The sequence below is a fragment of the Budorcas taxicolor genome, chromosome X (genome assembly GCF_023091745.1).
Source record: "Budorcas taxicolor isolate Tak-1 chromosome X, Takin1.1, whole genome shotgun sequence".
Taxonomy (NCBI): domain Eukaryota; kingdom Metazoa; phylum Chordata; class Mammalia; order Artiodactyla; family Bovidae; genus Budorcas; species Budorcas taxicolor.
The window spans coordinates 44,817,690-44,831,941 of NC_068935.1; the positions used below are offsets into that span (position 1 = coordinate 44,817,690).

At 37.3% G+C, this 14,252-nt stretch overlaps 1 protein-coding gene across 1 annotated transcript in view; it reads left to right on the top strand.

Annotated features, from left to right (window-relative positions):
* LOC128070287 (transmembrane 9 superfamily member 2-like) overlaps nt 1-14,252 on the top strand; it is an 82,744-nt gene that overhangs the window by 62,384 nt on the left and 6,108 nt on the right. The window contains exon 16 of the mRNA XM_052663592.1: nt 3,167-3,338. Coding sequence (XP_052519552.1) covers nt 3,167-3,338 — 172 coding nt within the window. The remainder of the gene's footprint in view (nt 1-3,166; nt 3,339-14,252) is intronic.

Sequence of the window (14,252 nt, forward strand, 5' to 3'; positions counted from 1 at the left end):
TTTGTAGATTTTTGGATGGCAGACATTGTGACTGGTGTGAGATGGTACCTCATTGTGGTTTTGATTTGCATTTCTCTGATAATGAGTGATGTTGAGCATCTTTTCATGTATTTGTTAGCCATCTGTATGTCTTCTTTGGAGAAATGTCTCTTTAGTTCTTTGGCCCATTTTTTGATTGGGTCATTTATTTTTCTGGAATTGAGCTGTAGGAGTTGCTTGTATATTTTTGAGATTAATTGTCAGTTGCTTCATTTGCTATTATTTTCTCCCATTCTGAAGGCTGTCTTTTCACCTTGCTTATAGTTTCCTTTGTTGTGCAAAAGCTTTTAAGTTTAATTAGGTCCCATTTTTTTATTTTTGCTTTTATTTCCAAAACACTGGGAGGTGGGTCATAGAGGATCCTGCTTTGATTTATGTCGGAGGGTGTTTTTCCTCTAGGAGTTTTATAGTTTCTGGTCTTACATTTAGATCTTTAATCCATTTTGAGTTCATTTTTGTGTATGGTGTTAGAAAGTGTTCTAGTTTCATTCTTTTGCAAGTGGTTGACCAGTTTTCCCAGCACCACTTCTTAAAGAGATTTTCTTTTCTCCATTGTATATTCTTGCCTCCTTTGTCAAAGGTAAGGTGTCCATAGGTGCGTGGATTTATCTCTGGGCTTCTATTTTGTTCCATTGATCTATATTTCTGTTTTTGTGCCAGTACCATACTATCTTGATGATTGTAGCTTTGTAGTAGAGCCTGAAGTCAGGCAGGTTGATTCCTCCAGTTCCATTCTTCTTTCTCAAGATTGCTTTAGCTATTCGAGGTTTTTTGTATTTCCATACAAATTGTGAAATTATTTATTCTAGTTCTGTGAAAAATACTGTTGGTAGCTTGATAGGGATTGCATTGAATCTATAGATTGCTTTGGGTAGTATACTCATTGTCACTACATTGATTCTTCCAATCCATGAACTTGGTATATTTCTCCATCTATATGTGTCCTCTTTGATTTCTTTCATTAGTAAGTTAACGCTACTTTGATAGAAAGTTTTCAAGAGAAAGCAGTTTCTCTCTGGCTAGTTACTATAATTTCTGTATAGTATTCAGTTAACACAGGAAAACATAGGGAACTGATTTGATAGTTCTGACATAAAAGATCTGATTTGATGATGTTTTCTTTTTAACAATTAACATTTTCTTGTAGCTTAGGCCAGGATTATATTTTATGGGCTTGAGGTTGCTGCTAAAGGCCCTTTCTCTTTCTTTTTGTTGCCTTTTGGTTACCATGGACATATATAATTCTTTTTACCCAATGCCACCCTCAGTTTTTCCTGATGTCATTTTGAATAACTGAGCTGGTGGTGAATATATTTTCTTAAACCCCCTAGATCCCTCTTATTTTGGTAATTTAATGTGACTTTCTAAAGGTGACAAGAGAGTTTAGGGAATGATTATTATATACATGATGTCTTAGAGCATTTTTTTTCTTGAGCTATAGGAACAAAAGTAAAAGATATATAATTATGTACATATTATACTTAGGTACTCATTCATTCTATGATACATTTGTCATAGGAATTCTGTAACAATCATTAATAAAACATTAATAGGCATAAGATATATATATATATATATATATATACACATACATATATTTCTTAGAAAGGTTTGAGTGCCCCCAAAACCACCCACATATTTCATGACTCACTAGAAGGACTCATGAGACTCAGTGTATAGACATCTTCTTGGCTAGGGTTTGTTATAGCAAAAGGATGCACAACAGGATCAGTAAGGGAAAAAGACACAGATGGAACCTGGAAAAAAAACCCATGTGCAGTCTTCCTGTGTTTTCTCTCCCTCATGAGGGGACACACCCAGCATGCTCCTTCTGCAGCAGTAAAAAATGCAGTAGTATATGTGCAATGTGTCTGCCCAGGAAAGCCCACAAGAGACTCAATAGCCAAGGTTTTTATTGGGAGCTAGTCACACAGGCACACTCTGCCTAACAACTCCAAACTTTCCAGACACTCTAAAGGAAAGCATGTGTTCTCCATGGATCACATAGTTTGTACAGTCTAGGTATAGAAAACCAGTCTTATCAGTCAGGGAATGATTAAATGCTAAATTCCCAAGTATTTTAAGCCAAGAGTCAACCTTGTAAGCAGACCTTCCTAAAGATGGCAACCTCAGACCTGCTATGTTAACTCTTTTCTGCACAGTTTATCCCCTTGGCCCTTGACCATGGTGCTTTTATGGTACTTTTATTGTCAGGAAGGACCCATGGGCAGGGTGAGACTAACCTGATTATTGACCTCTGTCATGCCTCCACAGGTCATGAATTTAGCCAGTTAAAATAATTCCCATTAACCATAAAGGTCTATCTTGAACAAACAAGTTTATAAAAAAAGAGATCAGACTTGTGGTTACCAGAGGCAAGGGTTAGGGGGAGGGAGAATTAGATGGAGTTGGTTGAAAGGTACAAACTTGCAGTTATAGGATAAACAAGTACTAGGGATGTAATGTACAGCATGATAAATATAATTGACACTGCTGTGTGCTCTTTATGACCATTGTTAAGATAGTAAATCCTAAGAGTTCTCATCACAAGGAAAAATATATTTTTCTCTATTTCTTTAATTTTGTATCTATATAAGATAATGGATGTTCAGTAAAATTACTGCGATAATCATTTCATGATATGTTAAGTCAAATCATTATATTATACACCTTCAAATTAGACAGTGCTGTATATCAATTATATCTCAATAAAACTGTAAGGGGGAAAAAAGATCTATCTTAAATTTCTCTACTAACCTTTTTTACCTGAACTGGGGCATCAATTTAGGCCCAGCACAACTCTGGCCAGCAAATTGAAGCTGACGTGAAAGCCTTCCAGGGCTGAAGCAGCGTCTAGAGAGAAAGGATGTGCCTATTAGAAGTACAGTCCCTGAGGGCACACATGGTCCCCCTGGAAACCAAGAATTTATCATTGTGAGGGTGCCCCAAGCAGGATGTACATTAGTCAGACAGTACATATGAAATTAAATTTCTTATGAAACTTCCTCTTTTATTTCTTTTAATCCATAATCCTATAGAGCCTATTTTATGTTGCCTCTTATAATTACTAACCCATGTATAGTTAGAGTTTCATCTAAAAAGTTGTTTTTTCTACCTCTTCTCACAGGATTATCATTGGTGGTGGAGAGCCTTTCTTACCAGCAGTTTTACAGCTGTTTATTTTTTTGCTTATGCAGTTTACTATTTCTTCGCCAGACTTAAAATCACAGGCATTGCAAGCACCATTTTGTACTTTGGGTACACGATGATCATGGTCTTGATTTTTTTCCTGTTCACCGGTAAGCACAGAATTACATTTTGTATATTTTGGATTCTCCAAAGAGACTTGGAGATAGCCGTAATATAATAAGCATCAATTAACAATTAATGGAAGGAAGAGGGAACGAAGTCATCATGTTCATTTCTATGCTTTGGGGATAAAAGATTGCAAGACCTGGGGAGCTGGAGGGACCTTATGTACTTAGCTGCAAGACCATCCCTTGTGAATATTTTTAAACAGTAGGGATGTGTTCCAAAGCACAGTAAGGGTTGTGTGTAATCACTTTTGAATTCCTTCCAGGCATAAAAAATTAACTGACTTGAATAACTTTTAAATTAGTAAAATTAGATTAAGTCAATATACTTAATTATAGGTGAGGAACAAGATGGATACTTCTCAGGATTACTCATTTGGAATTGTTATTTTGGTTCAGATGTGATGGAAATTCTTGTTTAGATGAATGCTTAAAGCAGGTGAAAAAATGGCATGGTTTCTAAAATGATCCCATTGGAGAAATAATGAATTTGGAGAGCTTTATGCCCTTGCCAGCCCAAGGGAAGCAGTGGTCCACCTCTACCTGCCTCACTTTTTAAGTTCTGGTTTTAGCTCAAGTCACATCATTTGTGTAGGTCAGTTTGGAACATTTCAAACATTTTCCTATGCTTTTAACCCTCCAGGTTCAACAAATGTGCAAAAATTAACAATGAAAATTTGTCAGAAATCAAAGCCTTAAGACACAGGCAAACATTATCTGAGAAACTGGGCATCTTGGTGGTGACTTGTTTCTGTCCTTTTTGTGTACCTGCTGCTCTCAACTCTTCAGTAAAGAGAAGACTGTGCAGGCCTCCTCTCATCTCTCAGTTCTATTTAGGAAATTCCCTGGTGGTCCAGTGGTTGGGACTCCACGCTTCCACTTCTACTACAGGGAGCCTGAGTTCCATTCCTGGTTGGGGAACTAAAAAATGAGTTCAGTTTTAAGAAGGCCTAAGAGTGTCTCACTATTCTAGTCTAATGAGGCTCCTCATGTTTGCTTTTGAGGTTTTTAAACTTTTTACTGAAATATGCCTGCAGAAAAATGCACACGTCATAAGTGTACAGCATTGAACACACTCTGTAACTGACAGCCATGTTAATAAAAAGTACATGATCCACAGACCCAAAGCCTCTGTTGGGCGTCTTTCCACTCATCTTCCCCAAAGGCAACCACCATCCTGACTTTTAACAGCATCAGTTAACTTGTCCTGTTTTTGAATTGTAGGTTAATGGAATCATACAAGATATACTCTTCTATGTCTGGCTTCTTTGAGATCAGGTTTCTTTTCCTCCAGATTGTTTGTGAATTTCACCCATGTTGCTGTGTGTACATGCCATCTCTGGCCACAGTGTCTTGTTTTGGATGTCTCTCCTTGTATGTTACTGGCTTTTCTATTTGTGTAATGTGCAGTTGAATGGATTGAGTGCAGTGATTTCAGGCTAATGTTTTCTTCATTACCTAACACTTTGACTCAGGCTACTTTTTTCTGGGAGTCTTATATTACCAGCAGCTTCTTTCAAAAGTGAAATGTCATCCCAAATGGTCCCATTGCTGACAAACATCTGTGCCCATTGGTAGTCTCCACCACTTAAATTGCTTCTGTCACTAATATCTGACTCTGCAAGGTGCTCAGTGATCTCTTGCAAAAACCTAACGGCCGTTCCCTAGTCTCCATCCTCCTTGGCTTCTTCGTTAAACACTATCACACCCATTCTGTGAAATTCTTCCTAGCATGATTGGCATTCTTCTTTCTGTGCTGTATTGTGAATTCTTTTGTTTCCCTCCCTCTTCCTGTCACCTAACTCTAGGATTTATTGAGGGTTCCAGCTTTAGCATTTCAGTCCTTTCTTTCTGTACTCTCCCTTTTAGAGTTTATTTAGTCCCAGGCCTTCATTTATCTCCTTAGTGCTGACAGCTCCCAAATCTCTGTCTCTAGCCATAACCTCTCTCCATCTATATTCTGAACATTTGCATGTCATGTTGGTTCATGCTCCAGAAAGTGAATCTAGCACTTCCTCCCCCACCCACTGATTCATCCGAATTTCTCTCTCTCTTTGACCCTCATCTCTAATCTCTGATCTCCTTGGCTTATTTTGCATGAATTCTTAACATGGCCCTTCCATGCTTTATGGACTTCCTGCATGGCATCTGGTCCCATCACTTCATGGGAAATAGATGGGGAAAAAGTGGAAACAGTGTCAGACTTTATTTTTTTGGGCTCCAAAGTCACTGCAGATGGTGACTGCAGCCATGAAGTTAAAAGACGCTTACTCCTTGGAAGAAAAGTTATGACCAACCTAGATAGTATATTCAAAAGCAGAGACATTACTTTGCCAACAAAGGTCCGTCTAGTCAAGGCTATGGTTTTTCCTGTGGTCATGTATGGATGTGAGAGTTGGACTGTGAAGAAAGCCAAGTGCTGAAGAATTGATGCGTTTGAACTGTGGTGTTGGAGAAGACTCTTGAGGGTCCCTTGGACTGCAAGGAGATCCAACCAGTCCATTCTGAAGGAGATCAACCCTGGGATTTCTTTGGAAGGAATGATGCTAAAGCTGAAGCTCCAGTACTTTGGCCACCTCATGCGAAGAGTTGACTCATTGGAAAAGACTCTGATGCTGGGAGAGGTTGGGGGCAGGAGGAGAAGGGGACAACCCAGGATGAGATGGCTGGATGGCATCACTGACTTGATGGACGTGAGTCTGAGTGAACTCCGGGAGTTGGTGATGGACAGGGAGGCCTGGCGTGCTGTGATTCATGGGGTCGCAAAGAGTCGGACATGACTGAGCGACTGAACTGAACTGAACTGATACTGATAGCTCAGTTGATAAAGAATCTGCCTGCAATGCAGGAGACCCCATTTCGATTCCTGGGTCGGGAAGACCTGCTGGAGAAGGGATAGGCTACCCACTCCAGTATTCTTGGGCTTCCCTGGTAATTCAGCTGGTAAAGAATCTGCCTGCAATGATTAGGGAGACCTGGGTTCAATCCCTGGCTTGGGAAGATCCCCTGGAGAAGCGAAAGGCTACCCACTCCAGTATTCTGGCCTAGAGAATTCCATGGGGTGTATTAGTCCATGGGGTCACAAAGAGTCGGACATGACTGAGCGACTTTCACTTTCACTTTTCCATGCTTTATAGTTAATCACAACCTCCCTATTTATTCTTCTTCAGAAGCTTCTTTTTCTGTCTTACACAGCACTAGACTCTGGGCTAGGTGCTGGGGACATAGTGGTGAACAAGACAGGTAAGGGCCCCTGCTTTTGTGGATGTTATATGTTAATAGATGGCAGACAAAGAAGGAATTATGGGTTTGATGAGCTTTGTGATAGAAATGATATGAAAGAAGAGGTGGATAATCAAGTGTTTCAAACAGGGGTGACAGCATGTTCAAAAATCCTGAAGTGGGAAGGAATTTGACATCTTCAGAGAGCACAGAGGAGTTCACGATGGCAAGGGGCGGGGATTTCACTAGGTGGCAATAGTGATGTTAGAGATATAAGGAACTGGCAGATCTTACCATGGTCTCAAAAACTCTACTAAGGAATTTAGATTTTATTGTTGGAGTGATGGGGAGTTGAGGGGGTTTAAATCTGATAATTTTATTCATCTTATTAGAAAACTTTAATACTGCCATACTTCCTCATCAAGATCTAAACTTACCTTGGTGTTTGGGCTCCTGTTCTGCCTGCTCCGTGTATTTTCTAAATCTCTTAAACTGAACCATTTACTGACTTCAGGCGTGTATCCTGATTTTTTTTTTTTTTTTTAGCATGTCTCTCCACCTAACTTGGAATCTTCTTGAGAACAGGGACCACACATCTTATGTCTGTTTTCTATCCTTCATAGTGCTAAGCATATGGTTCTTCTTGAATTACATAGTGTATGAAAGAGAGTAGATACCGTTATGGAATAATGTTTCCATATCTATTTTACTTTAAAAAATGTCTTAGATTGAAGTGTAATTGATATACAACATTTTATTAGTTTCTGGTGTATAACATAATGACTCTATATTTGTGTATATTATCAAATGATTACCATAATAAGTCTAGTTAACATCTGTCATACACAGTTACAAAATATTTGCAATCAATGAGAACTTTAAAGGTTTATTCTCTTAGCAACTTTCAAATACTAATAAGTATAGTATTATTATTTATAATCATCATGCTGTGCATCATATCCCTATGACATTTATTTCATAACTGGAAATTTGTACCTTTTGACTACCTTCACCCATTTTGCCCACATTCTTATCTCTATCCCCCAGCCTCTGGAAACCACCAATCTATTCTCTATGAGCTTGGTGTTTTATTTTTTTAAGATTCCACATGTAAGTGAGAGCATGCAGTATTTGTCTTTCTTTGTCTAACTTATTTCACTTAGCATAATGCCCTCAAAGTCCATCTATGTTGTCACAAAAAGCAGGATTATGTTTTTAATGACTGAATAATATTCCATTGTATGCATATACCACATTTTCTTTATCCATTTATACATCAGCAGACGCTTAGGTTGTTTTCATAACTTAGCTACTGTAAATGACACTGCAGTGAACATGGTATATGTGGTTTTTTTTTTTCAGTAAGTGTTTTCATTTTCTTAGGATAAATACCCAGCAGTCGAATTTCTGGATCATATGGTAATTCTGTTTTTAATTTTTTTATGAACCTCCATACCATTTTCCATAGTGGCTATACCAATGTATATTCCTATCAACAGTGCACAGGGTCCCCTTTTCTCTACATCCTTGCTAAAACTTTTCATTTCTTGTGTTTTTGATAATTGTCATTCTATCAGATGTGAGATGGTATCTCATTGTGGTTTTGATTTGCATTTCTCTGATGATTAGTGCTACTGAGCATCTTTTCTTGTACTTTTTGGCCTTCTGTATATCTTCTTTGGAAAAATGTCTATTCAGATCTTCTGCCCACTTTTTGGTAATAAATTTCATATATCTATAGTAACGGGGAGAAGGAAATGCCAACCCACTCCAGTATTCTTGCCGAGAAAATCCCATGGACATAGGAGCCTGGTGGGCTGCTGTCCATAGGGTCGCACAAAATTGGACATGACTGAAGTGACTTAGCATGCATGCATTGGAGAAGGAAATGGCAACCCACTCCAGTATTCTTGCCTGAAGAATTCCAGAGACAGAGGAGCCTGGTGGACTGCTGTCTATGGGGTCACACAGAGTTGGACAGGACTGAAGTGACTTAGCAGCAGCAGCAGCATAGTAACAAGCCTAAAATCTTTCTGGAGGGTGTATGTATTTTTTCCTTTCCAGTTTTATTCAGATTTTTTATTGAGGTATAGCTGACATACAGCTCTATATAAGTTTCAGGTATACAGCATAATTATTGACTTTCATGCATCATGAAATGATGATCACAGTGGGTTCAATGAACATTTATCATCTCATATAGATACAAAATTAACAAAATAGAAAAAATTTTTTCTTCTGAGAACTTTTAGGATTTACTCTTAACAACTTTCATATATAATGTACAACAGTATTAATTATACTTACCATGTTGTACATTATATTCCTAGTACTTATTTATTTTATAACTGAAACTTTGTATCTTTTGACTGCCTTCAACCAATTCCTCTTCCCCTACCCATCACATCTAGTAACTACAAATCTGATCTCTTTTTCTATGAATTTGTTTGTTTCTTTGTTGAAATATAATTGACCTAAAACACTATGTTAGTTCTTGATATACAGCATAGTGATTTGATATTCCTGTCCATTTCAAAATGATCACCATGATAAGTCTACCTCCCATCTGTCACCATACAAAGATATTGCATAATCATTGACTATATTCCCCATACTGTACAATTCATACCATGACTTATTTATTTTGTAGCTGGGATTTTGTATCTCTTAATTTCCCTCACCTGTTTCACTCCTTCCGCCTACTCCCTACCTCCAGCAACCACCTGTTTGTTCTCTAAATCCATGACTCTGTTTCTATTTTGTTATGTTTGTTCAATTGTTCTGTGTTTTAGATTCCATGTACAAGTGAAATCATACAGTATTTGTTTTTCTCTGTCTGACTTCTTTTACTTAGCATAATACCCTGTGGGTCCATCTATGTTGTCCCAAATGGTCAAATGACAAGATTTCATTCTTTTTTAATGTCTGAGTTATATATATATAATATATGTGTATTATGTATATATATGTTATATATATTATGTATATATATGTATCTACACACACATATACCACATCCTGTTTATTGATTCATCTATTGATAAACACTTAGGTTGCTTTCATATCTTAGCTGTTGTAAATGATGCTTCAGTGAGCATAGGGGTTCATATAGCTTAAATTAGTGTTTTTGTATTCTTCAGATAAATACTCAGGAGTGGAATTGCTGGATCTTGTGGTAAATCTATTTTCAATTTTTTAAGAATCTGCATAGTGTTTCCATAGTGGCTGCACCAGTTTACATTCCCACCAACAGTGTAGAAGGGTTCCTTTTTTTGCACAACCTCTCCAGCATTTGTTATTTGTAGACTTTTTAATGATAGTCATTCTGACTGTTGTTAGGTTATACTTCACTGTAGTTTTGATTTTTTAACTTAATTTTTATTGGAGAATAGTTGATTTGCAATGTTGCATTAGTTTCAGGTGTACAGCAAAGTGAATCAGTTATACATATACATATATCCCCTCTTTTCTAGATTTTTTCCCTATATAGGCTATTGCAGTATTGAGTAGAGTTCTCTGTGATATACAGTAGGTCCTTATTAGTTAATCTATTTTGTATATAATAGTGTGTATATGTCAATCCCAATCTTCCAGTTTATTCCCCTCCACCCCCTGGTAAGCATAAATTTATTTTCTACATCTGTGTCTCTTTCTGTTTTGTGGGTAAGTTTATTTCTACCCTTTTTTTTAAGATTCTACGTATAAGTGATATCATGTGACATTTGTTGTTCTCTGACTTCTTCACTCAGTATGACAATCTCTAGGTCCATCTATGTTGCTGCATATGGCATTATTTTGTTCTTTCTTATAGTTGAATAATATTCCATTGTATATATAGTGCCACATCTTCTTTATCCATTCATCATTTATGGGCACTTGGGTTGTTTCTATGTCTCGGCTATTGCAAAGTAGTGCTGCAATGAACATTGAGGTGCTTATATCTTTTCGAATTATGGTTTCTCCAGATATATGATATATGTCCAGGTGTGGGATTTCAGGATCATATGGTAGCTCTATTTTTAGTTTTTTAAGGAACCTCCATACTGTTCTCCATAGTGGCTGTACCAGTTTATATTCCCAGGAACAGTATAGGAGGGTCCCTTTACTCCATACCCTCTCTGAAGTCGCTCAGTCATGTCCGACTCTTTGTGATCCCATGGACTGTAGCCTACCAGGCTCCTCAGCCCATGGAATTTTCCAGACCAGAGTACTGGAGTGGGTTGCCATTTCCTTCTCCAGGGGATCTTCCTAACCCAGGGATCAAACCCAGGTCTCCTGCACTGCAGGCAGACGCTTTACCATCTGAGCCACCAGGGAATTTATAGACTTTTTGATGATGGTCATTCTGACTGGTGTGAGGTATTCCTCTTTGTAGTTTTGATTTGCATTTCTCTAATCATTAGTGATGTTGAGAATCTTTTCATGGGCCTCTTGGCCATTTTTATGTCTTCTTTGGAGCAATGAGTATTTAGATCTTCTGCCCGTTGTTTTTGGATTGGGTGTTTTTTTTTTTTTTTTTTTAATATTGAGCTGCATGAACTATTAGTATATTTTGGAGATGGCATATGAGCCCTTAAGAGCCGAACTTCAGTTTGTGTCAGCTGCTTGGGTCTCATGGGTGTGAGCCCCATGGTTTTTCAAAACCAGATGTCTGGAGAGTTTATTTCTCAGGTGCCAGTCTTAAAGGTTGGAGTGCCCGATGTAGAGCATGAACCCTTTGGTCCTCAGAAAGAAGCTCCAGGTTTTGGATTCCCTTCCAATTGTGTATCACCATGCTGGATTTGGGGTTTATGGTAAGATCATTGTCCCAGCCTTTCCTACCCACTATGATGTAGTTTCCCCTCTCATTTGTCCCATGTGAAGATGTTGCTATGCCAGGTTTTTTTCAGAGGAATTTGTTCCATGTATTGCTGTAGGTTTGGTGTGTCTGTGGGAGGAGATGAGTTTAGGATCTTACTATGTCCCTGTCTTGAATCAGAGCAAATTATTTTTCATGGCGGGGGTGGGGAGAGAAAAAGAGATCTCCATATCTATTTTAAAATTAAATCATTAAAAATCTCCAAAGTAAATCCTGGTTATCGTTCATATCAGGAAAAAATTTTTAAATAGTGAAGTATGCTTTTGACATCCATTTTCTACAACTGTTCTTTAAGAAGCCCTTTCTGCCTAAGACTCTTGAATGGCATCTCTGTATTCCATTTCACCATTATATTTTGAGGTTCACAGCAGGAAGCAAGGCTTATTGCCTCTGCTCATGGTGTTTCACTTTTGAGGAAGACATTCTTAATGAAATAATTAGTCTTGAGAATGTAGATGTACACAAAGTACAGTTCTTAATTGCTGATTACTCTTTCTTGCTACAGGCAGATATTTCTGAGTGAATTTTTTAAATGAGAACTTTAAAATTAGCAATATCTACTTGTGTGTAAAAAATACTGAAGAGTTTTACACTAACTTAGAATAATTATGCATTCATCCGAAGTTCTTCCTTGTGGTCACCACATTCCTCGTTAGTACTTGAATTCATCCATGGCATCATAATGGACCTCATAACAGGACCTCATAGCTATCACTTTTCAATATTGAGTATGTTCCTATATATCCTTTATATTTGCCACTTTTATGGCTGTTTAATCTCTTGAGAAAATTACTTAACTGTTTCTTCACTGTTGAACCCCCCCCCCCCAACTGCCTCCCCGCCCCACCGACTTTGAATCATTTCCTTAGGATAGTCTGTGAAATGGGATGACAGGGTCAAAAAGCATAAATATTTTTATGGCTCTTTATGCTTTTCTGGCATCAGCAGAGTTGTATCATTTTCCCTACAGCCTTGGCTGGCATTGAGTATTATTTGAACAGAAACACTAACCAACTCCCCCCAGAATGGTTTTCTTTTTTGTTAGCTCAGTATGTCTAAAATGGCACCCCATTGTTTTCTTCCTCTCAGTTTTTGAGGCAAAGGAAATGATGTGCATTGTGGCTGGTGTTCCTCTACTCAATTTTCAGTACATAGCACACTAACAGATGTGTAAATAACATTTTGAAATAGAATTCAAAGAACAGGGAGAAGGATAAGCCACACTATACCAATAATGTCACCAAAGGGTACCAGGAGGGAAATGTTACATTGTAGAGACAAAGATAAACTTCAGTTCAAGTTGGGTGACTTGTCCCAAATCCTAACTAGTTTCAGTATAACTAGTTTAACCAGCTGTTAAGAAACCAGCTATTAAAGAAAAGAAGTCTATGTGTGACCAAGTAGGCTGTGATATCTTCTAATTTGATCGCTTTACTCAGATCTCTAATGGAGGTTGATGGTTGGCACACACACTTGATCTTGATTGGAGGATAGTGAATTTTTAAAATTTGCATCAAGTTCTCTTTCTGATATCAACAAATGAATTAAAGTCTTAAAATTAATTGAAATAATGTATCTCTAGTTTGATATAATAGACATAAGATCAGAATAACCAATTCAGATCTAACACTTAAGATTCATTCTCCTAAAGTTTAAATGCTATGTTCTATTGTGATAATAGGGTTTATGGTTTAATATAAATCCTGGTTGGCATTACCATTGGGTAGTAAATTAAATATTTTATATAAATGTTTGCATTTAGCCACAGTCTATTTTTCTTGAGAAGTGGTTCTCAACCAGGTACAAATTTATCCCCTTATAGGACATTTAGCGATATCTGGAGACAGTTTTGATTGTCACGACTGGAATGGGAGGATGCTAATGACATCTAGTGGGTAGAGGCCAAGGATAGTGCTAAACATCCTATGATGTACAACAAAGAATTATCTGGCCCCAGATGTTAATAGTACTGTAAGAAATACTATTTTTGAACCTCACTTTTACTTGGGAGTTAATGCTGTTTTCCAAATATAGTTTTGTTCATCTCAAGAGAACATGTTTAGAATCAGAGACTCTGAATCAGCAATCACTGTGCAGTGATTGAAGCCAGTGTGATGCAAAGAGTTTCTAAGACCCAGAAGTATCAGCCAAGTTCAGAGTGCTTTTCTGTTGGCTTTCTCACTAAGTGTCTATGCTTTAAATATGTTTTTATTAATTAAAAGAAGCAAATAAAGATCAGTATATTTTGAGAGTGTCTACTGTATAATATTTTTGTCACTAAATTGAAGTGAAAAATGTTCTCACACAGTGCATGATGAAATAAACTATACTGAAGGAAAAGTCCAATTATCTTAATATACAAATATTAGCTATAGTGGTCCTTTTGTGCTTTATTATACCAAACTGTCTCTGTCTTATTAAAAATTTAAATTCTAAATGACAAAAGATCAGAAAGGAATAAAGATGTATTAATGCTAATTGTTAAGTAGCCAACAAATATTTATTAAACTTTTTATGGGCTTGGCAAGGTGCTTACAGCGAATATGAAAACATAAGATATAATACTATTTATTTCTTATTGAGTCAATTATGTGTCAACTATTAACATACATTTATCTCAATTTTCACCTAATTGTCTAACTATTATGAGGTGTAAGTCATATTACTCCTGTTGCATGGATGAGGAACTGAGGTCCAGGGAGATTAAGTGACTTGTTCAAGGTCACTTAGCTAGCTTAGTCTGGGAGCGATGATTCATTCAAATCCTGGTTGGTCTGACTCCACTGTTTATTCTCTTAAACACAACTCTATACATCCTT